Below are 25,559 nucleotides of genomic sequence, written 5' to 3' on the forward strand. Positions count from 1 at the left end.
TCACAGTCAGCCACCCTCTTCCCAACATACCTGCTCTAGAAGGCTCTACTTCCTTTCTGGAAGTACTTCTAAATAGCCCTTTCCCAAATCCAGGACTTCCTTCCACAACCACCTGGGACAGTTTTCTCTATCCTCTACCACCTTTATAGCCAGCAGCTGACCTGCCGTGACCCCCACAGACCTAAGGTTCCACACCTTTTCGACTTAAGGCCTTAAAGTCGTTTATTCATTGCTTATTTCGGAGCATCCCACTGTAGTGCAGAGCAGCCTCACACTCACCACACACAGCAGAAGATCTTGAACGGCGATCCTCCATCCTACCACTCTCTACTCCAAGAGCGCTGGGATTATAGACACGCATGAACCATCACGGTGGTTATGTGGTGCTGGAGTCTGAATGACTGAACTCAGGGCTTCCCTGTGGCAAGCACTCTACCAACTGCGCTGTAACCCCAGTTTAGAGTGTCTCTCTCTTCACTTTCCTTTGTTTTGATGGGACAAAGTATCCTTGGCTGGCCTCGAACTCACTATGCAGGTTGATCTTGAATTCAAAGATACATCTGCCCTTGTCTCCATGCCATTTTCTTTAAAACAGTTTGAGGCCAAGCATTGTGGCGCACGCCTTTGATCCCAGCAGTCGGGAGACAGGCAGGCAAGGGAAATGAGATGAAATGTGGAGCACTTGTCTGCTACGTGTGAGGCCTTAGGTTTCATCTTCAGACAACAGAAAGTCAGCCAGACCTCTAAACCTGCCACCTTGTCACTTCCTTAAAAGCAACTACCAGTTTTTCACCATAGGCTAAGCTGGAGCCACACTAAAATCCTTCAGGTACATCTTGGCTCCAATGTTATTTTCAGTCTTGTTATGTCTGGTTTTCCTAAGCCTAATCTAACTCCACCACATGGTAAAAGAAAAATTAATCTTCCACAAAAACTCGGCCACTGGTAAATAGATCTAAGTAGTCACCCGTGCCCTTTCTACCATTTTCCTTACACAGGTACTTCACGCCTCCAGATCCTGTAACTGAGGGTTTTCCACTCAGTGACCAGTAGACAATTCTACAACAGTCCTTGCTTTACCCCCAACCCTCACAGCTCCCACAACCCCATGCAGGAGCACTGCCGACCATGGTTGAACAGGACTGCTCTTCTCCAGGAGTCCTGATGCTCTAGAACAGCCATGGTCAGGCCCACCCCAACCTCTTTCCTCCCTGAACATAGTCCAGAGCAGTTATGAGGCATGACTTCAGGCTGGGTATGGTGATACATGCTTTTAATCCCAACACTAGGGAGGCAGAAGCAAGCAGATCTGAGTTATAAAGGTTAAGTTCCAGGACGACCAGCTTCTGACTTCTACCTACATAGGACCCATGCCATGGTCGTAAACTTCTCACTGCTTCAACCCTGTTCCCACACTCACCACAGGGCATTTACCACTGGCCGTCAGTTCCTAGCAGATTCTGGCCCTATCCAGTCCTGACGCTTACGTCAATACTGTGTCATCTACTATTATCAAACCTAAGGCCAGCCTGGCAACAAGACTCCTACACCAAGAACAGGGGACCTAGACAAACACTGGATTGTTACTCTCCAGGGCAAAGGGCTCCAGTACTGGCCAACAGACAGCACATGGGTAAGCAGCTACAGCAGAATGATTGACTGGTCAGAACTAAAGAGGCAATGCACTCAGTCCAGATTATTCTGTTGACAGTCTCCCCCAGCCCGCCCCTGCCCACCCACCCACACACACACATACATTCTCAACAACCCAAATAAGTACCCCTCAGTCTCTCACACACCAGCCCACATAAGGAAATTAAGAAAACCATTCAAGTTAAGACAGGTTTCTTTTATTAGTTTTTCCTAAACTTTGTCTCATGTTTACTGTTTTTCTTAGTGTAAGAATGTGACCTAGAGTTTTTAACAAACCAATTTGGATATTGCAACCTGGATAAATGCTTGTTTGCACACAAGTCATCAGTTGCCATCTGGCCTGCCTCCACATAAATCCAATCGTCTATATAGACAGAGCAGAAGCTGATCATCTGATTTCTAGCTTTAACTTTAGACTTCAAATTCATTCCCCATCCCGACACCCAAACCCTCCCACCCCCACACACAAATGTTTATGAGATCATCATTAAGGACAGTCAGTTGCATAAGAGTTGGCTTAATCCTGCAGCCTGCACTTGAAAAAGCTATCAGCCTCACAGCCAGGCCAGTGGGCACTCCTGCAGCACTCAAAGCAGCAGAGTATGCACTCGGCCTGGAGCTCCAGGCCTGTACTGAGCGGGAGTCCAGTTGCTTACATAACATAAGCATGCATTCCTTCCTCTCCAACCAATGGCCTCTAGAGCACTTGAGAGCTACAGCACTTCCTGTGTAGACGGAAGCATAGTAATTCTAACTATGCATGGTTTAAGCTTATTTCCAACAAGCAAGAATAAACAGAGGCTCTGTTACAGAGATCAGTGATTACAAAGACCCAGAACGTAACACTTGTAACTAAGGCAGGTAACCAACTCTGACCTCTACCATAGGCATCCGTCCCTTTGTCTGCAGAACATCTCTTCCCCATAGACTTGTTCCAGGAATATATGGTACCCTGACAGCGGCTGCAGTCAACGATGAGGTTTTCTTTTACACTAATTTCAGACTTGTCCAGGGCAATAGCTTTACAATCTGTCAGCTGTTTTAACATACAGATTGGCAGATTCAAGACACATTAACACAAATAATACCAAACAAAGAACCTTGAGCTCTCATCCTGTTCCATCGAAACCTCTAATTTACATACACCATCTACCGTGGAGCAGGTCAGGGTACAGACCTTCCCACCACACTAAGGATGGGCTGCTCAGACTTACCATGCCTACAGCCAACTGTTATTTACAACCTACCTTAAGGTTACACTAGACTCTGACGCTTCAGTGTCAGTGAATACTTTCAGGAAGTACGGGGAGCCACGTCAAAGCCCCTTGATACGCTAAGGCTCACTCTAAGTGCAGAGGGCACATGGCATTTATACTGCTTGCGGACGGAAGAGGAAGACAGGGCTGGGAATAGAGGGCAATGAGAGCAGGCCCTGCTGCGCTCTGCGCTCTCCTGTGTTAATGCATGCTGGGCCATTCTCAGACCCTCAGAAATGGAGGAAGCACCAGCCCCACAGTCCCACAGCCACACAGGCAGAGAATGCTGGTGGTGATCTCCACTCAGCCTTTCCAAGCATAATTTGAACTTCTGTCATGTTTGAGGAAAAGCCTGCCTAGTGGCTCTCACAGCTTTTGTTAGAGCTCAGTTTCCCCAAACACACTTCACCTTGTAGAAGCATGATTAAAACAAGGAGGGAGGCAAGAGCTCAGAAAGACTAGCTGGGCTCTTAAACAGGATCATAATGAAGAGAGAACAGTGCACTTCATCTCTGGATCTAACTATTTAGAAGTCAAAATGCTCTGTATATTACCTATATACCCCACCCCGAGATCCCCTAAAAACTGACTAAGAAATCTCCAGTATTTGCTTGCTCTAGTTGATATTCAGAACAAAGTTGACAACTTAAAGCTTTATAATAGTCTGTTTTAATATAAACAAGTGTTGGAATCAATCAATGTCCATCTCAGGAAGCTTCTTGTCACCATCAGAAGGCACAGCTGTGTCTGCACCGTGCTCAGCAGCTTGGGTGCCTGGGTTGTCTCCTTGGCCATCCACTGGTCCATTCTGCTCAGCATGTTTTGGTTCCTCCTTAGGGGGTTCCACTTTGGGTTTGGGCTTTGAAATTATAGGACTGCAAATATTTGTCAGCTCCTAGAGTGGTAAAGAAAGAAAACTGTGGTTTCTTATGAATTAAACTTTATATAACATGCTAAATAAACCCCAGTTCCTAAGCTATAATGAAATCCCAACTGTTAAAGAGCCATCCAGAGGGCTGGAGAGATGGCTCAGTGGTTAAGAGCACTGACTGTTCTTCCAGAGGTTCTGAGTTCAATTCCCAGAAGCCACATGGTGGCTCACAACCATCTGTAATGAGATCTGATGCCCTCTTCTGATGTGTCTGAAGACAGCTACAGTGTACTTATATATAGTAAATAAATAAATCTTAAAAAAAAAAAAAAAAAGCCATCGAGAAATGTCCAAAGTACCCAAGGACAAGAACTACCTTAATTTTAGCTTCAATCTCTTTTGTCTTGACAACTGGATCCGCCGTCAGGCTCTGTTTGTTCTGCAGGTTCAGCTTACTATTCATCCACTCCATCGCCTCATTGGTGCTTTTCTCTACCTTTGTCATGTCAGCAGCATCCAAGTGTTCATACTGGTCCTCCTACAAGTGGAGGTGACAGTTGAGTGGAGGATGAGTAATTCCCTGCCCAATACCACCAAAACATTTCTCATCTTGGGGCTGGAGAGACAGACAGTTCAGCAGCTAAAGGCACTTGCTGTTCTTGTACAAAAGCCAAGTTCAGTTTTCTGCATCCTCCTTGGGCAGCATAAAACCAAATGGAACTCCAGCCCCAAGAAGGATCCAATGCCTTCTATGTGCACAAGAGTAAAACTAGTAATATAAAAAAACAAAATCTTTGAAAAACTAAGGCTGGATCTGGTGGCACATGCCTTTAATTCCAGCACTCAGGACTTCTGTTAGCTCAAAGACACCTGGCCTACATAGTTAGTCTCAGACCATCCAGGCCCACACAGTGAGATCTTGCCCCAAAAACACAAAATCAAACAAACAGTGCCATGACCAAAAATCATAGGGAAATGAAATTAAGATACCTTGTTTTTGAAAGAGCTGATCACTTTCATATACTGTTGGATTTGCTTCCCTAATTCTTCAAATAATTTTGGTCTTTCTTCAGATTCCTGGAACCGTGTCTTAATAGGTTGACCTAAAGTCTGACAGGAGAATACAGGTTTGTATAGGGTAGCTTAAACTATCCAAGTTATATTGTTGCTACTAGGATGAAGAGTAATGCTATGGGTATGTATGTACACACACATGAATATGAAAAAAAAACCACACACACACATTCAAAGTATCAGGCACCTTCTCCAGCTGCTCATGAGCCCAAGTCAAGACTGCCCCAATTGGAGTTGTTTCTCATGACTAAGCCCCCTAATTTTCACAATGGGAAAACAACCAAAAGTTACCTGTCCAACAATTTTTACTTAACTAACAATTTTTATTAAAAAACAAACAAACAAAAACACCACAATGGGGAGGCTGGAGAGATGACTCTACAGTTAAAGAGCACAGGCTACCAGGGTTCAAGTCCCCACACCCATATGTTGGCTCAGAACTGTGTATGTGTGAGAATATACATACAAATACACACACACACCACCCACCCACACACACCCACACACACCCACACACACACACCCACCCACACCCCCCACACACACACACACGGTATGTATATTCCCAGTCCCAGGGGCTCAGACTCCTGGCTTCCAAGAATGTTGCACATACATGGTGCAACAATAAATAAATATGGATGGATGGATGGATGGATGGATGGATGGATGGATGGATGGATGGATGGATGGATAGATACATACATACATACATACATACATACATACATACATACATACATACATACATACCTATCTCCAACGATTTTTTTAAAACCACATTACAATCTGATGAAACCACACTACCACTGGTCAAGAAAAAGTGGCAAAATCCACACCTAGAGAAAACTCTCCACAATAAATGACCCCGTCTCTTCCACACACAGATGAGGGAAAGCAAGAGACAAAGTCAGCTACAGACACAGGTGAACTATGTGCACATTATCTGGGTCCCAGTTCTTATCCACTAAATAATCACTGTTTAGTAAATAAGAACTGGAAAACTCAACACAGTGACACTAAAGATTTCTGGTGCAATGATGGTGTAGCAAGAAGCTGTAGGTTTTACAAACATAATAAAATATTTTGAGATAAACATAACCCACATCACAAAAAGCTTAACTCAACTGGAAGAAGGTACAGAAAAGACAGAATAGCCGAGACGGCTAAAATGACTAGTCTCAATTTCCTTATGCTTGGCATTTTGCAGAAGAAAAATAATTTGCACAGTGAAGCCAGGCAGTAGTGGTGCATGCCTTTAATTCCAGCACTTGGGGGACAAAGGCTGGTGCATCTCAGTTCAAGGTCAGCCTGATCTACAGACTGAGCTCCAAGCAGCTTGGACAACAAAAAAGAAACCCCGTCTTTAAAAAAACCAAAACCAGGGGCTGGAGAGATGGCTCAGTGGTTAAGAGCACTGACTGCTCTTCCAGAGGTCTTGAGTTCAAATCCCAGCAACCACATGGTGGCTCACAACCATCTGTAATGAGATCTGATGCCCTCTTCTGGTGTGTCTGAAGACAGCTACAGTGTGTTTATATTTAATAAATCTTTAAAAATAAACAACAACAACAAAAACAAAACAAAACAAATGAAAGCACAGTGGTGTAGCAGGACCACATGCACCCCTGCCAAAGGAAACTAAGCCCAGGCTGTTGTTGAGCTGTATAGTCTAGACAGCTACCACAGTCCAGTTCTTGTAGAAAGTCCATAATAAAGCCAAAACAAAAGGAAGAGTTTCAATTTCCTCTCAGGGAATTTATCATTTTTTTCAAAGGCTACAAACTAGATAATACTTCCTATGTTAACAGTCCAGGCTCAACGTCATGTTCCTCACATTGTGACAGATGCTTTGTGCAAATGCAGCCCTGGGGAGGCGAGGAGCTTGATAGCCTACACTGTGGGGGACAGACAGGTATATTCATACCATCCCTGACCCAAACTGCATTAGCAGGTCCCTGAGGAAGGGCTAGAACTTGCTGCCCTTTCTATGTCCTGACATAAGAAGGGCTTCAATGCTAATTCACTGGAACAGAAGTTAACTCATTCGCTAACTGGTTGAAAGAACAGGTCATTAGTGATCCATTTCTTACATGCATGTTTTAGCCTGCTCTTTATACTTGGAAGCTCCACTCTGGAAGTCAGAGTCTCTGCTTAAGAGTCACTTACTCTTAACTCAGCCAATTTGTCTACATAAACTTGCTTTGGTTGATCTTCTCCATCTTCATACAGCCAGTTTTCTGTATCCTCTAATTTCAAAGTAAAATTATTACGATCCTGTAAATAAACAAGCAGAAAACAACAACAAAAGTCAATCACATGTCTATCTCTTGAACCCACACACACTGTAATGGGAAACAATACAGAAATGCAAACCAGGGGTAGGTAGTAGGGGATGCATCTATAAGTAATCATGTGCTTGCCGTGGAAGTTTAAGGCTCACGTCTGAAAACCAGAACCCACGTAGAAGCAAACAGGTGTCAACTCCTCCAATCCAGCACTTGGTAGGCAAGAGATGGGGATCCCTAAATGGGCTGCCTAGTTATACTAGTAAAATAAAATAAAATAAATCGGCCAGTTGCAGGTTTTGAGGTTCTACATGGACTCACATGCATGTGAACCCTTAACACCATGTAAAACTAACTTTGAATATTCAAAACGTTACAACTATGAAACTCCCCAACAAAGTTTTAGCATTTTTTAGATTTTATGCATATGAATGTTTTACCTGCATGTATGTAATGCATGCAGTGTCCATGGAGACCAGGAAAGGCTGCCGATTCTCTACAACTATAGCTACAGACAGTGTGAGCCACTATGAGTGCTAAGAACAAAACTCAAGCCTTTAAAGAGCAAGTGCTCCTCACCACTCAGTTCTCTCCAGCATTTCTTAGTAATGTGATCACACAGAATAGCAAAGCTTCCTTCGAGCATCTGAGGATGCCCTAGACTTCAACAGTAAGGGAGCAGCACACTTACATCTTCACTCACAAACTTCTCATATTCACCACTAAGTTTGTCTCTCATCTCATACACATACTCTTCCACCGCATTTTTGGCGTCATTCCGTTCCTTCTCCAGTTTATCCTGCATGATCATCTTACCCTGGAACAGCAGCAATGAATTAAACACAGGACAGCTAGGACAGTTTCCCCTGAAGCATCAACTAACATTAAAAGCCAAGAGCTTTCCCTCCTCAAATCCTTCCAGTTCTTCAGTCTCCCCACCCCCCCAACAAAATAGACCCAGGAATTAAAAAAAAAAAAAAAAAATGGAAAAGCACAGGTTTTGGGGGTAAGATAATAAAAATAAAGACCCTTGAAGACAAGAAGTGCTGATCCAGAACTTTCACCCCACACTCAAAAGAGGGTCCTCCATGAGTGTGAGGTGAGCTTGGTCTACCAGGTGAATCCCAGGACAGCAGGGGTACACAGAGAAACCATGTTTTGAGGAAGGGTTGGGGAGAAAAAAGTCCCTGAAGCTGTTTACAGGAACCTTTTTGCCTGGCATGGCAGCACATGCGTTTAATCTTAGCACTTGGGAGGCAGAGACAGATGAATCTCTGGCCAGGCCAGCATGAACTACATAGTGAGTTCCAGGACAGCCAAGGAGACCCTGTCTCAAAAAAAACAAAACCAAAAGCAAATGCAAAAACCCATTTGACAGAGCTAGCAATGTAGATATCATGTTATTATCACACACAAAGGAATATAACAAGCCATAGCTTAAAACTTAAATCTGCTTTTACCAATAATATTCCAAACTGGCCAAAACCCTAAAGCAGTCATCAAACCATCCTCTCACAAGAGTCAATATCAGTACCCTGCGCTACCAGATACTCACATTCCAATGCCTAACAGAAGTAAACTGCAGTTTAACGAAGTAGTAGCAAGGAAATAGTTTTATCATTGGAGGTCAACACAACACACAGAACTGGATTAAAAAGCACTGCCCTAAGTCCAAATGTACCTCATTCTCTGTGTACAGGCCGAGCATTTCCCGGTCCAGCTGCCACAGCAGCTGGCTCTCAATGGGCAGGTCCACGGTGCTGGTCTTCACTTTTGCCTTCTTTGCTTGAGGTGGTTGGTCCATCTTTTTATCTTTTGATCCAGCTTGAGAGGTCTAAAGAAACAAAAACTATGTAGAACAAAACCATACAGACTAGCTTAATTATCTTAAAATGTATCAAATGTCAAAAGCTGATTTGGCTTCAGTTAACTTTCTGATGATGTAATATATAATTATCATATCTAGAAAATAAAGAGTGAATCTGTTGTATGTCTTATAATAAATTCAGGGGGAAAGCATAATGGTGTTCATTAGAAATTTGGAAAAGGGGGTTGGGGGTTTAGCTCAGTGGTAGAGCGCTTGCCTAGCAAGCGCAAGGGTTCGGTCCCCAGCTCCGGAAAAAAAAAGGGGGGGGGGGGGGTTGGAAAAGGACAGGTAGAGAATTCCATTCTACAAAACTGAATGTAACAACAAATGTTACAGTGCTATAAGCTTTGAAAATGTAGCCATGTGGGGTTGGGGATTTGGCTCAGAGGTAGAGCGCTTGCCTAGCAACCGCAAGGCCCTGGGTTCGGTCCCCAGCTCCGAAAAAAAGAAAAAGAAAAAAATAAAATAAAATAAAAAATAAAAATGTAGCCATGTGTATTTTACAATTAAAAATGAAAAACGTTTGTATCTAGCAACCCTCTGCAATCTCATGACCAACACAGTCGTCAGCCAGTGTACTGCTTACAGAGCACAGGGGGAGGCAGCATCAGAAGTTCAAGGACAGCTTCAACTATGTGAGACCTGTCTCTAAAATAAAATAAAGGGGTGTAGAGATGGAAGCTAGAGATAGGGCCCAGTACTTAAGAGGACTGACTGCTCTTCCAGAGGATCCAGGTTCAATGGCCAGCATCCACTGGGCAGCTCACAACTGTCTATTACTCCAAGATCTGACACCTTCATACAAGAAACATACATGCAGGCCAAACAATGCATGTAAAATAAAAATAAATTATTAAAAAAATAAACACCACGTACAAAGCCATGGGAAATCGGATGAAAACAGATTATTACAGACTTTAACTGCCTACCATAGAAATCTGCCTATAAAGCAGGCACTGCAAAGATGGTGGAATTAGACCGAGTCACTTCCATAAATAAAGGCAGCCTGTACAAGGCTTATGTATACATCCTGAAATATTTTACAGCTATCTAAACATAGCTTTCATAGTAATATGCTTGTATTTACACATGATTACACATTCATGGGTGAGAGCAGGCAGGTATGTGCCCAGGTAGCCACCCGTGTAGAGGACAAAGGTCAGCATCAGGGATCTTCCTAGCTCTCTGATCACAACATCTACCTATCACCTGTATTATTTAGAGACGTGTGCAGATGTGCCATGCACATGTGTGGAGGTCAGAGGCCAACTTGCAGGAGTCAGTTGTCTTCTCGACCATGTAGGCCCCAGGGATGAAAAGTCAGGTTACTCAGGATTGTTGACAAAGCTCATTGACCTGCTAAAACAACTTGTCGATCCAACACCTTGGTTTTTTTGTTTTTTTAAAGATTTATTTTATGTGAAGAGGGCATTGGTCTTTCCAGTACCCCGAACATTATTTTTGAAATGGGACCAAAGCTCACCAATTCAGCCTGACTCGCTGGCCTCAAGCCCCAGGGGTTTCTGTGTCCTACACCTCTGCACCTACACGCTGTGTCTTCCTTTAAACAAACTACATTCTCAACACTTTGTATGTACACATGCACACATGCCACGGTACGTGTGGGTGGGGTTCAGAAGACAATTCATGAGGAATCAGTTTCTTTCCACCATGTGAGTCTGAGGAATCCAACTCAAATTGACAAGTTTGGCAACAGGTGCTGGCCTTGCTGTGGGTGTAGAAATTTATCACTGGTACCAACTGACCCATCTCTCCAGCCACAAAAGAAGGAGTGGCCCTTCTTGCCCCTTAGCAACCTTCATGGCTGTTCTTGGTTGGTAGCCAGCCATTCCACTCCTGAGGCAGAAAAATGGTGGCCACAAAGACATAAATCTCAAATAGAGTAGTATATTCCGTTGCCCTGCGTTGCTGTTTATCATCTAAGGATAACAATATTCTCAAATTTACAAATGTGTCAGAACAGATGCACCATAAGTAAACCATCAAAATTTCTCTTCACTAAAACTTAGCAAAAAGGAAAAAAAAAAAAGAGTAAAACAATTGGCAAAATTTCAAATGCAAAAAGAAAGTTTATGCCTCCCTGTTTATCAATAAAAAAATTAATGGTAATGTTCTTTTAACTTTCCAAGGCACACTATATAATGCAGCTAAAATCGAATACAAATAAATACTAGCCCAGAGAGCCGCGTTTCAAGCCAGGCCCTGGGGTTCCCAAGAGACTGAATTCTATCCAAGGCTGTACCTCCATCTCCTCAGACTCCGCCTTGTTTTCTGCTGGTGTCTGTGGCTGTTGCTCTTCAGTATGTGGTTCTTCCTGGTCCACCTGCATCTTCTGAAAAAAGTTAAACACTGAAACCAGAAGGTTCTAACAGAAAAAAACCTAGGCAGACTTCACAACAAAGTCAAAGTCACTGAATTACCAGCATCAGCACACCAGCGCCAGGGCTCAAAGTCCCTATTATGCACAGTTACACAGAACATGAAGTCTTCCTCTCTGGAGTGCCCACTCTTGTGGGACTATGGAACTCGTTCGTAAATCATAAAAGCCTCAGTGGAGTGCAGCAATACAACCCCAAAGCAAGCTTGAGCTTCCCTTCCACATGCTCCTCCCAGAGCCTTGACTTTGTGAAGAGACTCACAGACAATTCTTTCTGCACCATTAATAAAGAAGCCTGAGAAGCATCTGAAACCACGATCCAATGCGGGTGGCTCTGCATGGTGCTGGTACCTGAGCTCCGCCACACTAAGACCTGAGTCTATAACCTCCTGTACTTCTAGAAACAACTAACAGACTTAGCATTTTCCCATAATTAGTGGAATAATGGTGTTAAACTGAAAAATGGTCAAAAAGGAGGAGCCAATTTCAGTTCCTTTCCATTGGAATGAAATGTAAAAGTGATTTGAGTGGCCTCAGTGCTCCTGTCAGCCAGTCAGCTGTCACCAATATAAATGGCATTGAATGTGCAGGTTACCTCTTCTTCCTTTGCATTCTGATCAGTCTCCATTGGCTCCTCGCTCTCCTCGGACTTGTGCACCTCTACTAAGGCCGCACTGGACACACTGAAAATGCCATGCACATTTACCCGGACCTTGACTTTCACTTTTGAGCTGGAGCCATCAGACTGTGGAGTGACTTTCTGAACTGAAAACTGAGCTGGGGATTTAAAGAGAGTATGCACAGTAAGACTGAACTTAAACATTTATATCCATAGTAATAAAATAACCAGGCTCCCAGGTCAGGATCATTTCTCAGAGAAGTAGTATCTCCTTCCTCTCAACACAGCTCGCTTGGCACCCCCACACTAAGGGCTCAAATATTTCCTACTGGTTTCTCTTTTCCTCCAGTCCCCTATATGTCATCTACATATGCTGTGACAGATAGTCAAGATCCAATTTCCACAATCTGCTTTTAAAATTTTCCAGTTTGTCATTTTCTAAGAGAGAGTCATTTCTAAATCTCACTCCATACCAAGAGTTTGTTGAAGTTTATTTTCTTATCTTTTGAAGTTCAATGACAATTCTATTCAAGTTTAAAAACCAAACAAACAAACAAACATGGAGAACTTGAGTCAGGCAAGCTGTACATCTTGGCAGTTGCCTAAGAGAAAAGTCAGTGAGGGAGGTCAGCCACAGGGTGGGTTTCAGAGGAAGATTATGGCAGCCCAATGTGTTAGTGAGCATACCCAGGGCTAGGCCAGTATCAGAAAGACATAGGAAAGATTACAGAAGTTCTTCTGGGTATGACTGTCATGGTTCTTCTTGTCCTACAAATGAAAAACTTTCTTCTCACGATTCCTACAGGTCACTGAAACTGCTCCTGGCTCTTCACCCACTGCACAAATCTTATAGAACTCTTGGTTTCTGTCAAGTGATATTACTTCCAAATTATAAACGTTCCCAATTTGTAAAGACTCTGGTCAACCTGGTTCCAAAATCTACAATAAACTGATGCTGTAAACCCAACTGAACTCTAGGGCAGACATGTTCTTCATCAGGACCATCAATTACCCACGATGTGCACTAAACCCAGGTATACTGCCACAAAATGCAAGCCTCCATTAAAATAACCATCTGACTGCTTCTGTAACCACATACTAAGGACAGATGTTTGCCTTCATGGCCCAAAGCACCTACATTTCTGAATAGTCTACTTTTAGTACTCTTAACTAGAGACATGGTAAGATTTGGTTACTATATTTGTTTCAAATTCATTCTACTCACCTATAGCAGGATCTGGATAGGGCAAATCCTGAGGAGAACTATAGTAGGCCTCCAGAGTGAACGGTTCCTTTCTATAAAAGGTGAGGACTTTGGAGAAAGGAGCAGCATGGTTTTTGGGGAAGACTTCACAGTCACTATTAAGAAGAAAAAGACAAAACCATAAAAATTCCTAATATTCCTTTTCTTTTTAGAATATTCCATTTTTTTATGTTATTGGGGGTGGAGGTGTTGACAGGTGTGCACATGCTGAGATAAGAGCAATTTCTACCTTATGGAAACAGCAATCTCTGCTGTTTGCTGTTAAACATTCCAGGCTCTCAAGCTTCTAGAGATTCCTGAACTTCCACCTCCCATCTCATATTAGCTCTGGGAATCTGAACCCAGGTCTGCTGGCTTGTACAGCATTTGCCTCAGACAAAATCATGACATCACTGACCTTTGACACATGTGTCCTAGGTTTGTAATTACTGAACAGTCCTACTTTCTCCTCCTTGGCAGCTATTACTATTTCTAGGTTCTTTAAGAGAAGCTAGAGGTGGCTCAGAAGTTAAGAGCACTAGATGCTCTTCTAAATGAACGGGTTTGATTCCCAGCACCAACATGTTATCTTAGAACCAATGCCCTCTCTCTGGCCTTCTCATACACGGTACATGCAGCTAAAATACACAAGTAAAACAATTTTTAAAAATTCTTTAAAGAGTGTTTAAAAAATAATATTTTTTAAAAAGAATATACCAAATCAGCCAAAAAGGAACCAAGTCTGAATGGGAACGAGTGTATATAATTAAAAAAGGACAGGGAATTAATTTACTTGTATCTTTTAAGAAAAAATAAGAGGATCTCATATAGCCCAGCCTCATACTGACTATGCAGCCAAAGACAACCTTACCTATTGATCCCCCTGCCTCCCTCTACCAATAACACGCTAGATCACAGGGATTCACTATCATGCCTGGCCTTCAATTTACACCAACAACCATGTTGTTTTACATGCATTGGACAGACATACATGTAAACTGAAATGAAGAACAACATACTGCCTAGATTCAACACCCAACTGAGTACGTATGAACAAAACGATAATATATTATTACCTTGACCCCTCTTCAGCTGGAGAATTCCACCTCAAAGATATTGGATATGGTACCACATCAGTGATAGAAAATTCTCTGACTTTGAAAGCAGGTGATAAGATTGCACACTAGAATGAAAATTTTTAGAACTCCATTGACACATACAGACATTATAAATTGGTATTATAGAACTACAAACAATGACTTCAGGAGGCCATCATTGATGTAGTATTTTCAATAGTAATATGACGTTATCTGAACAGTTCTACAAACTGCTGTCGTTGTTGTCTAATTTACTGTGTAACTAGTTACTTTTTGAAGTCCTCCTTTACTGAAGTGCACTATTTCATGAATCAGCAGACAATCCAACAATTCTATCAGCTCTAGCTTAGAATCATCGACCCAGCCCCACAGAATGACCCCACCTCCCCATCCCCCCAGGACGATGTTCTCTGTGTAGCCCTAGCTGTCCTGGACTCACTTTGTAGGTCAGACCTGAAATTCAGAGATTCATCTGCCTCTACCTCTGCATCTTCTGAACTCATCTTACTACACCATCAGTGCCTTTTATATATGTCAGCTGCCCATTTTAAGCAAAGGCTTCAGAATCTTACACCTAAGATCGCCCTGATGGTAATGGGTTGATCCGAGCTTGCTGTGACCTATGAACAAGACCAAACTCACCTGCAGAGCACAGCCTCGAGTGACTGCTTCATCCGCATTTAATGTTGTGCTGAGTTCTTTACCAAAGAACTTGCTGATCTTCTCTTTCACGGCAGGGATCCGTGTGGCTCCACCAACTATCTCCACTGCATAAATATCTTCTTTCTTTAACTCTACGACAAAAAATGAGACATTTATAGAAAGAATCTTTAAATTGGCATTTTACAATGAAGAAAAAAGTAGTCAACTAATCCACAAACGTATTAAAAACTCAGCTCAGGGGGTTGGGGATTTAGCTCAGTGGTAGAGCACTTGCCTAGCAAGTGCAAGGCCCTGGGTTCGGTCCCCAGCTCCGGAAAAAAAAAAAAAAAAAAAGAAACTTGATAAAAACTCAGTTCAGCTTCCTCACATCCACATCCCAAAATTCATTACCCTCACCATCACACACACACACACACACACACACACACACACACACACACACACACACACACACACACATTCATTCTCTCTCTCTCTCTCTCTCTCTCTCTCTCTCTCTCTCTCTCTCTCTCACAGGAACATAGACTCTGGTAAAAAAGTAGTCATCCTGATTCTTGAAATGGAGAATAATGGTACAACAGTGGGATCTGGAAGGCATGGCCCAAGGACACACTTCTGCCTGTTCAGGTCCTGTGTCCCCTTACAGAATGCCACACAAAGTACTGTCATGAGATCCAACATTCCACCCAGCATGTTAGCCCCAAAATGCACTTCAAAATACTAAGTCATCCATGACCTGCCATGAAGGAAAGAAGTTTTAGTCTCATCTAAGCTCCCAGTGCTCAGGACAGAGAACAAGGCACATGGCCATGATGTGGTCTCCTGGGACCAGGGCATGGCAAGGCTTGGCTATCGCCCAAAACGTATCTAATGCCAAGTGCTTTCCCAGCCACACTTTATCTAACAACCACAGTTTCCTGAAAAGACCTATTTAAAGAAACAAGCTGGAGGGCTGGTGAGATGGCTCAGCAGGTTAAACATACCCAGAGTTCAGCCTCCAGAATGCAAACAATGTGGAAAGAGCATCCTCTGACCTCCACTCACTTTTTAAAAAAGAAATGAGCTGCAGCCAGGCGCATAGGGTATGTGCCTGTAGTTCTAGCTGGAGGCAGAGAAACGAGTACTGCTTGAGTCCAAGAATTCCAGATCGGCCTACACAATATGACTGAGACTCCTCAGGGAGGGCAACATTCCCAAAATCCAAAGTAAAACATTTACCTGTCATCAACACTGATTTAAGACCCAAGTCAGTGCTAACATTACATCAACACCCTGAGTTAGTGACTAACAAAAAGGTAAACATTGTACCCAAAACTGTTTTAGTTAATAATGTACTCCTAAGGGAATTGTCATCCTTTAAAGTTTGAAACATCTTATAAGTCACACACATGGTTTGCATGTCTTTCTGTGCTCCTGTATCAATGGGATTCTCCATTTTATTTTTGTGTATTTATTAGTCTTTTTTGTTGTTGAGACTGGATCTCTTTATGAAGTTCTGGCTGTCTTGGAATTCACAGAGATCCATCTATCTCTTCCTCCTGAGTACTGAGATTATTTTGAGAAAGGATCTCTAACCTGGGCTGGCCTTAAAATTTGATAATGACTTTCAACTTCTGATCTGTCTACTGAAAATACAGGGCACACACCACCATTCAACCTCTATCTTTCAAAAATGTAAATTTAATGTAATGGTTGCTGTCTGCATACGAATCCACACATCATGTCCAACAATGCACCGCATGTATGCCTGATGCTGACAGAGGCCAGAAGAGGGGGTCGGTCAGGTCTCTTGGAACTGGAGTTATAGTTGGTGTCTTCCACTAAACATGGAGCTTGATTCTGGGAGGATCTGTCTGCCTTCCCACCAGCTGCACCTGGGTTTTACGTAGATGCTAAAGAGCCAAACAAAGGTCTTCATGTTTGAGCAGCAAGCCTTTACCCACTGAGCCATCTCTCAGAGCCATACTAAGTTAACAAAGGGTTCACTGACAAAAAGACCACCACATACACACTGCAAAACAACTTCAATAAACAGATTTATACATCCATCTGTACTTGAGACTGAAATGAGTTTTTTCAGAGTAAACACTTTTTATTTCCCTGTATTCTTCATAGAAGGCTTTAGGAAAAAGAAAACATCCCAGGGAACAGATAAAAGCTTATTGAAGCATGAAGCTGACAAGTGTTCATGCACCAAATATTTGCTGGGAGGAGAAAAATGATAACATGCAATACATTCCCAGAGTCTGAGGTCTACAAACAATTCAGTGACAAAAGTACTCACTGGATTGGTCCAAGATGCTACGAAGTGGCGGCTCCACTCTTGCTAAGAGATCATCACACATCTCCAAAAATTTGCCTCTAGTAAAGAAATAATACATTAAACCACAAACCATATGTATGTAAAACAAAAGGCTATCACCAAAAATCAAGAAATCACAAGCACTGATAAGGATTTGGAAACTGCAGGCCTTACATGTTTCTAGGCAATGTAAAATGAACACTTAACAGTTTGGTTTTTGCTTGGAATGCTAAACACAGCATTGCCAGATGACTTCAAGTCTATACTAGAATTAAAATGTAAATTCACAGGAAAAAAAGAATGTACACGATAGGACTTGTTCCAACATGATTCATAAAATCGAGAAATCAAAAATAATTCAAATGCCTGTCAATGGTACTCAGGAAGAAAAAGTAACTGATTCGTGGTGTATCAGGCTAGACCTGAAAGTTCTGTGCTAAATAGAAGCCAAACAAAGGACACCTTTTATATTTCATCTATATTGAAATACCCAGGATTGGTAAATCAACACAAAAATAGTTCAGTGCAAGCTTGGGTAGGAAAAAAGAGAACATTAACATACATAAAATACTTCTCTGAAACATCAGTTTAGAATTAGTGAAAGAGGGCTGGAGAGATGGCTCAGTGGTTAAGAGCACTGACTGCTCTTCCAGAGGTCCTGAGTTCAAATCCCAGCAACCACATGGTGGCTCACATCCATCTGTAATGTGTCACACACCCTCTTCTGGTGTGTCTGAAGAGAGTGACAGTGTACATACATGCATCTTTATTTAGAATCAGAGAAAGAGTTCCTATGTCCACACCTTGTGCACTAACTAGTGTGGTGGCTTTTTACAATTAGTGAGCACTAACACAGAAGTCTCTGCCAATTGCTTTAACAATGAGGCTCCCATCCACCACTAGTTTTCCTCCAGAATCCTTGACAACCATCAATCTTTGTTTGGTTGACTGTTTTTCTTCCATGTTTTCTTTTAAACTATTTTGGGTTTTGGTTATTTGCTCTGAACATAACTATATAAACAGAATTATGGAATACGCAGTTATTTCAAAATGAGCCTAGTAACTAGCATGTCTCACAGTCCACCCATGATTTATTATATATCTACATTTTATTACTTTTTCATATTTACTGTGTATGGACATTTTTGTCTGCATGCATCCATGTACACATATGCATGGCCAGGTGCCCTCAGATCAGAAGAGGGTATCAGATCCTTAGCACTGGGGTTAGAGATAGTCGTTAGCTAGCAGGATGACGCTGGAACAAAACCCAGGGTCCCTTAACCACTGAACTATATATATATATATATATGTATCTCCAGGTCCATATCTACGCATTTCAAAAAATAATCCATGTGATGAGCCAAGACATGCTTTGTTTGTTGGAGGAAAAAATATCAACAGGTCCTGGTAAGACAGGACGGCAGCAGAGGGCAAACTTACATGTTTCCTTAAAAGGGGTTAGATATGTGGCTCAGGGGTTAACAGTTGCTGCTTTTTCTTTTTTTTTTCTTTTTTTTTTTTAAAGATTTTATTTATTTCATGTATGTGAGCACACTGCAGCTGTCTTCAGACACACCAGAAGAGGGCATCAGATCCCACTGGATCCCAGATGGTTGTAAGCCACCATGTGGTTGCTGGGAATTGAACTCAGGACCTCTGGAAGAGCAGTCAGTGCTCTTAACCGCTGAGCCATCTCTCCAGCCCCAGTTGCTGCTTTTTCTAGAACCCACATGGTGGCATATAACCCTAACTCTGGTTCCAGAAAACCAAACCCTCTTCTCACCTCTGAAGGGATCAGGCATGCACATGGTACACCTACATACAAACAGGCAAACACTCACATACAGAAGAATAAATCTTTTAAGTAGCATTTATAAAAAGTCCTCTTAAAAGGGAAACAAGACTGTAAGGAGAGAAAAAACAATGATAAGTGACCCCAAACTGGGCAAGAAAATAGCAGTAAAGTCAAACGGGGGAAAAAACCACTCTAAACGCCATTTCCCAAGGGCTGAAGAGAGTGCTTAGTTGGACACTTGTTTAGCATGCATGAAGCCCTGCATTCCATCCCTGAACTACTTAAAACAGGATATGGTGATTCATGACTGCAATCCTAGCACTCTGCAACAGTACACAAAGCAAGAGTTCAAAGTCAACATTAAAAACAAACAGGGGTTGGGAATTTAGCTCAGTGGTAGAGTGCTTGCACAAGGCCCTGAGAGTCCCCAGCTCTGAAAAAACAAACAAACAAACAAACAAACAAACAAAAACCTGTGTCCAAAAAAAGCAAACAAAAAGTTCAGGCAGTGGTGACATATACCTTCAATCCCAGCACTCCTGAGCCAGAGGCAAGTGGAGCTCTGAATATTCAAGGCCAGCCTGGTCTACAGAACAACCAGGGTTACAGACCTACAAACCCTGATTTAAAAAAAAAAAAAGCCCAAGGAAGCAGCCATGATGTAATGCCAGGACTGTGGAGGTGAGGACTGGCCTGTATCACAATGAGTTCCACGCCAACCAGGATTACAGAGTGGCATCTATGTCACAAAAGTAAAAGGGTCTGGAGCAGAAAAACGAAGAAGAACCTGGAAAACTTATTTCAACTAAAAATGCACAAAAGAATCCAGAGTATCATCTGCCCCAAGAACAGAAGGAACTCACGGGGACTGCTATTAGGACTGAGCTTCCTTCTTTTAGGGGATGATAAACACTCCATAATTAGACATTGGCCATGAGTAACCATCTTATGAATATACATACAAAACACTCAAGTGTACATTTAAAATGGTAAGTTCCTTTACATGAAGTCTACCTCAACAGCCACAAGAAAAAAAAAAATCAAAAAAACAGGAAGTGAAAACAAACATGTGAAGAAAAATTAGAGATGGAAATTAACCACAAAGTGTTTTAGAACAAAACAAGCCAGCAGTTAACACCCAGAGGACTCAGCCGAGACTGTCACATCCCAGAAAGGCAGGGTTCCTCAAGAAAAGCAAAGCTGAAAAATACAGCCAATACTCAACTGCTACTCAGAAAAGCTTCACTATATTAGAGCTGGATGAGGACTGGGGAGATGGCTCTCCAAAAAGTGGCTTGCACATACACATCAAAGCTCTTAAGAACTACCTCATAAGAACAAGCACATTCCTAGGGGCACATCTCAAAGAACTGAAAACAGAGACATCGAAGTATTTGTTCAAATATGCCAACCTCAATTCTCAAACCATCAGTGAACATTGACTATGAATGCACACACATGATCCAAAGCAACTGCCAGAGCAGGTTAACGATGCACCGGTGCACACTTCATGAATGAACCTCAAAACCATCATGCATCACACATTCACGGTTCCATTGCTAGGATATGTGCAGAGAATGCAAATAAAATCTGAACCGGAACAGAAAGAAAACTGCTTATAGACAAGACTTTGGGGCTTCAGCTATAGGATGACTGTTTCCATTATATACAAGTGATGCTTCCGTGGCATGCATGTACTAATACCACGAGCTGGTCACTTTTAAATGGTTTACTGTCTGGTGTGGGATTTTTCTTTTTTCTTTTTGAGATGGGATCTTCATGTCCCAGAGGTTGGCCTAAATATGGTATATATATTCAAGCAGTTGCCTAACTAGCTTCTTAACACCGTGAGATAGCACATTTACCCAGACAGAAGATTAAAGGAACTAATACTTCCCCTGTCCCTACCTAGTGCAGTAAATCCTGGTCTTTGATTACCGCAAGGAAATACACATTCAGGATAGCAATGTTTCATGAAGACCAAGCCAACCTCAGCCCATGGAGCAAAACTTTTTGTTTCCTTTTAGCTAGTGATGTGTATGTGTTTGCAGTGTGACAGCATACACAGAGGCTCTCTTCTTCTACCATGTCAATCCTGGGGACTGAACTAGGTCACAAGGGGTGACAGTCATCACCTTTACTTGTCAAGTCATCTCTCAAGCTTGATTGATCTCCAACTTCTAGCCCTTTAGCTTACAAATCTATTATGTGGAGCTAAAAACTGAACCCAGGAACTCTAACCAACACTACCTACTGAGCTAGGTCTAGCCATTACCTCAATCCCCACGCCCCCCCCCCTTTTTTTTGGTTTTTCAAGACAGGGTTTCTCTGTGTAATGGAGTCCTGGCTGTCCTTGGACTTGCTCTGTAGACTACAATGGCCTCAAACTCCGAGATCAGCCTCTGCCTCTGCCTCTGCCTCTGCCTCTGCCAGCACATCCAGACATACCTCAACTGTTTTAAAACTAAAGACAAAGTTAATTTAGAATACTGGAATGGCAAAAGTAATCTAATTTTATTCATTTAAAAAATAAGCAGAGTCAACTCCCAAGAAATATGAAAGCTGTAAAATAGTTTATAAAATAGTTGTATTCCCACATGTAGACACAATGTAGCATTCAAGGCTGGAGAGACAGATGGCTCAGACACTTCCTGAAGACCCAGGTTCAAATCCAAACACCCACAATGCAGCCCCCGCTGTCTTTAATTCTAGCTCTAGAGATCTCCTCCTGATCTCAAAAGACAAAGTATGCATGTGGTCCAGACATTTATGCCAGCAAAGCACACATACACATAAAAATTAACATTTGAAAAACAGCACACGGGCAAAACAGGTTATGAACACACACACCAATCTACTTAACTCTTATAAATAGCATTTGACCAACAAATTTCTGAAACATATTGGCCTTTCCGAGTCTCTCTCCCTCCGCACCCCCCTCTCTCTCATGCACACAGGAGGAGGAGGAGGAGGCCCCACTCACCAAAAACAAAGAGGAGAAATTTCCAAGCAGGAGAAAAGGGTGAGCTAGGATACACTTGGACACCGGTCAACAATAAATACCATCTCAAATGTTTTAAGGGTCACTCAGGCACACTTCTCCAAACAAGCCATTAGTCTTGCCTGAATTCTACCAAGAGTTCACAGCCAAAAGAACATCTCACTCCTTCACCCAAGCAACACAATCAGGAAACAATAACACTGAGTGTTTCTGAAATAATCTTAAATGTCAGTTACCCAGAATTCTTGCAGTGCTGTACAAAAGGGATACTGCCCTCAGATGATCCTCAACTACTCAAAAAGAACATGTTTTAAAATTGGTGTCTAAGTTAAATTCATCCTATTTCTGCATTAAAACAGTTCACTAGTTTTATGAAAACCAGTAATTTGTGTCTAAAACATATTTAAGTTAACTAGTGACTTTCAGGAATATTTAAGTTACCAGAATAAAGTTTCGGTTTCCATTATTAGAACCACCAGATACAACCTTTACATGAAAACTGGGTCCTAAATGGCCTGTAATTTTTAACATGTTAACCGCCATGATTTCATTAGTCAGTTAAACAAAATGGAAGGTCACGGTTCAGTTCATTTAACATTAAAAATTAATATGGTTGGGGTTGGAGATTTAGCTCAGTGGTAGAGCGCTTGCCTAGGAAGCGCAAGGCCCTGGGTTCGGTCCCCAGCTCCGAAAAAAGAACCAAAAAAGAATTAATATGGTTACCTATTCATGGTTCCCGATACATCAATATCGTTCATAAAGCATTCAATACTCAAAGGGAGGTCTGAAGCATTCGCACTCATTAATTTCTTGAGTTTCTCACACTCTTGAGAGAGTCGCAATAAAGCACGAACTTTAGATTTTATGTCTAGCTTGTATTTCTTTCCAAATTCTTCACAGAAGTGATTTACCAACACCTCATCAAATTTTCTGCCTCCCAATGTTGTATCAAAAGCTGTGGCCAAAACCTTCAAGGAAAAAAAAATAACCCGAAAGTTAATCAATTGTAAAATTTACCATGATACATACTTTTTTGTTACTTTTGTTTTATTTTATTGGTTTTCCAGATATAAGGGTACACAGACCTATCTGTCCTGGAATTCACCCTGTAGACCAGTGTGGCCTAAAACTCAACAGAGTGCTGGAATTAAAGTCACCTGACACCACTGCCTGGCTCAAGAAATTTTCTTGATAGTTAACTGAAAAACTGGACATAGATTTGAGTACAGTGATCCCAAGTTTATTTTCTACACCTGAGGATGAGGATATAGCAGTAAATCACTTGCTAAACAAGCCTGAAATCCTAGGCTCAACTTTCAGCACCCGAAAAAGATAATAAAGCTAGGCATACAGGTATGCATATGCAATCCCAGAATTCCATGTAGAGATAAAACATCAGCCAAAGTTAATGTGAGAACTTGCCTCAAAATCCAATTCATTTATTTAAATGCGAAAATCGTCAGATTTTTAGAAATAATTCTATCAGTACGTTGTGGTGCTTCGAATAGGTATAGCCCCAGTCTCATGTTTTTGAATGCTTGACCTATGGGGAATGGCACTATTAGGAGGTGTGGCCTCGTTTTAGGAAATGTGTCACTGGGGTGCGAACAGGGAGGTGCTTTAAAGTCTCCAATGATACACCCAGTATTCACCAGTCTTCTGCTGCCTTCAGATCAAGATGCAGAATTCTCAGCTCCCTCTCCAGCACCGTATCTACATGGACACTGCCCTGCTTCCCATCATAATGACAGTGGATATCTGAACTCTAAGCCAGTACCAATTAACGTTGTCCTTTATGGAGTGGCTTTTATATGGTGTCCTTTAAGGTGCTCTTCACAGCAATGAAACCCTAAAACAGTGGTTAATTTTTTTTATTTTAACACATTTATTTACATATTTATTGAGAATGCACACATGGATGGAGAGGGTACAACTTTCAAAACTCAGTTCTCTCCTACCCTGTGAGTGCTGGAAATGGAACTCACGTCACCAGGCTCTGAAGCAAGTACGCCTCATCTATTCAAATGTCTCAGCAGCTATGGAGTCTGACTGGACTAAGAGTCACTTACAGATCAGACTGTCTTCAAGGCGATACATACACTTGCCCTTGCTTCTGAAGGGCTCAGATTATAGTCATGAGCCCTCTGCACAGCTTAAATTACCTGAACACTAAGAATTATGTCTGACCCACAATTTATAGCTATCGACCTTGTAAATATTCATTTCCCAACCAATGTTTGATAACAAAAAACCCCCAGAACATAGAAATATAGATAACAAAGTAAAACAGAGCCATCAGTGGTTAAGAGCACCGACTGCTCTTCCCGAGGTCCTGAGTTCAAATCCCAGCAACCACATGGTGGCTCACAACCATCTGTAATGAGATCTGATGCCCTTGTCTGGTGTGTCTAAAGGCAGCTACAGTGTACTCATATATAATAAATAAATAAAATATTAAAAAAAAAAAAACAGAGCCATGGCTACTATCCAAAAAAAGAAAAAGAACCAGAACACAAAAAAATGTCTTCAAATGATTGTACATTAGACCTCGCTACATTGCACCACAAAAATAGGGGGGTAAATTTAAACCTTAGAACCAAGAATCTTGAAGCACACTCAACTCAAGCAGGCATTAGACAGTTACCTAGCCAAGGGGCCACTAGCCTCTATTCACTGTGTAGTTACCTCTCTAAAGTTGTACAATTCTATAAACAATAGTTGTTACTCTAGAGCTCTAAATGTTCTAGAAATCTAGACTATCACTTCTAGTCTAGAGTACTTTAGCATCCAAAATCTCGATCAACAACCTCTTTCTAGAACTCTCCAAATCACAAGAGCACCTTTAACATTCTCTCAGTTGCTCACTTTACCAAGAGAGAGAAAATGCTCCAAAGAAGCCCACCAGGATGTGCTGCTTCCTATGCAGCCTCCAAGTGAGAAGATCATGACTAGAGAGCGCAGGAGCCTCACCTCACAGTTCACGCTCTTTACTTCACACCACACCAACTCGACATAAAGCTTATTTCTGGCCCACAACCTCCACTCCTCCCACCATCCACCATATCAGCATTCCAGCTCAGGTGACTCACAATAAGTGAATTCGTGAAAAAAAACAGTAATTTTGTCACTCAAAAATCTGTTAATAATCACATTTTAATTTCCAGTTTTCAGGAAAAATACTTACTTTCAGTTTTCCTCTATTAAATGCACATACAGAAACTTGATAGGCAGAATGTCCCATATCTACAAAAACTACATTTCTTGGTTTTTCTTCTAAGGCAGGAAGGTCTTGTTTATAGATTCCATAAGCAAGAGCAACTACACAAGAGGGGGAAAAAGTAAGTTCAACAGAGTATCTCCTAAATACTAAAATTCATTTAAGCAATTTAAAAAAAAAAAAGCAAAAGAAAAAGAGGACAAATTTTCTATCTC

At 41.8% G+C, this 25,559-nt stretch overlaps 1 protein-coding gene across 2 annotated transcripts in view; it reads right to left on the reverse strand.

Annotated features, from left to right (window-relative positions):
* Nucleotides 1–1,828: 1,828 nt before the first annotated feature.
* The window catches only part of Hspa4 (heat shock protein family A (Hsp70) member 4), a 40,698-nt gene continuing 16,967 nt past the window's right edge, over nt 1,829–25,559 (reverse strand). The window contains exons 6-19 of one of the 2 annotated variants that reach the window (XM_087570042.1): nt 25,312–25,445; nt 22,851–23,095; nt 17,311–17,387; nt 15,006–15,157; nt 14,343–14,449; nt 13,249–13,382; nt 12,000–12,181; nt 11,270–11,356; nt 8,821–8,973; nt 7,831–7,956; nt 7,021–7,128; nt 4,771–4,890; nt 4,157–4,318; nt 1,829–3,804 (exon numbers count right to left, since the gene is read on the reverse strand). In XM_087570042.1, coding sequence (XP_087426168.1) covers nt 3,601–3,804; nt 4,157–4,318; nt 4,771–4,890; nt 7,021–7,128; nt 7,831–7,956; nt 8,821–8,973; nt 11,270–11,356; nt 12,000–12,181; nt 13,249–13,382; nt 14,343–14,449; nt 15,006–15,157; nt 17,311–17,387; nt 22,851–23,095; nt 25,312–25,445 — 1,991 coding nt within the window. In that variant the 3' untranslated portion in view covers nt 1,829–3,600. 2 annotated transcript variants of the gene reach the window in all.

This window comes from Rattus norvegicus, chromosome 10 (genome assembly GCF_021556685.1).
Source record: "Rattus norvegicus strain SHRSP/BbbUtx chromosome 10, alternate assembly SHRSP_T2T, whole genome shotgun sequence".
Lineage (NCBI taxonomy): Eukaryota > Metazoa > Chordata > Mammalia > Rodentia > Muridae > Rattus > Rattus norvegicus.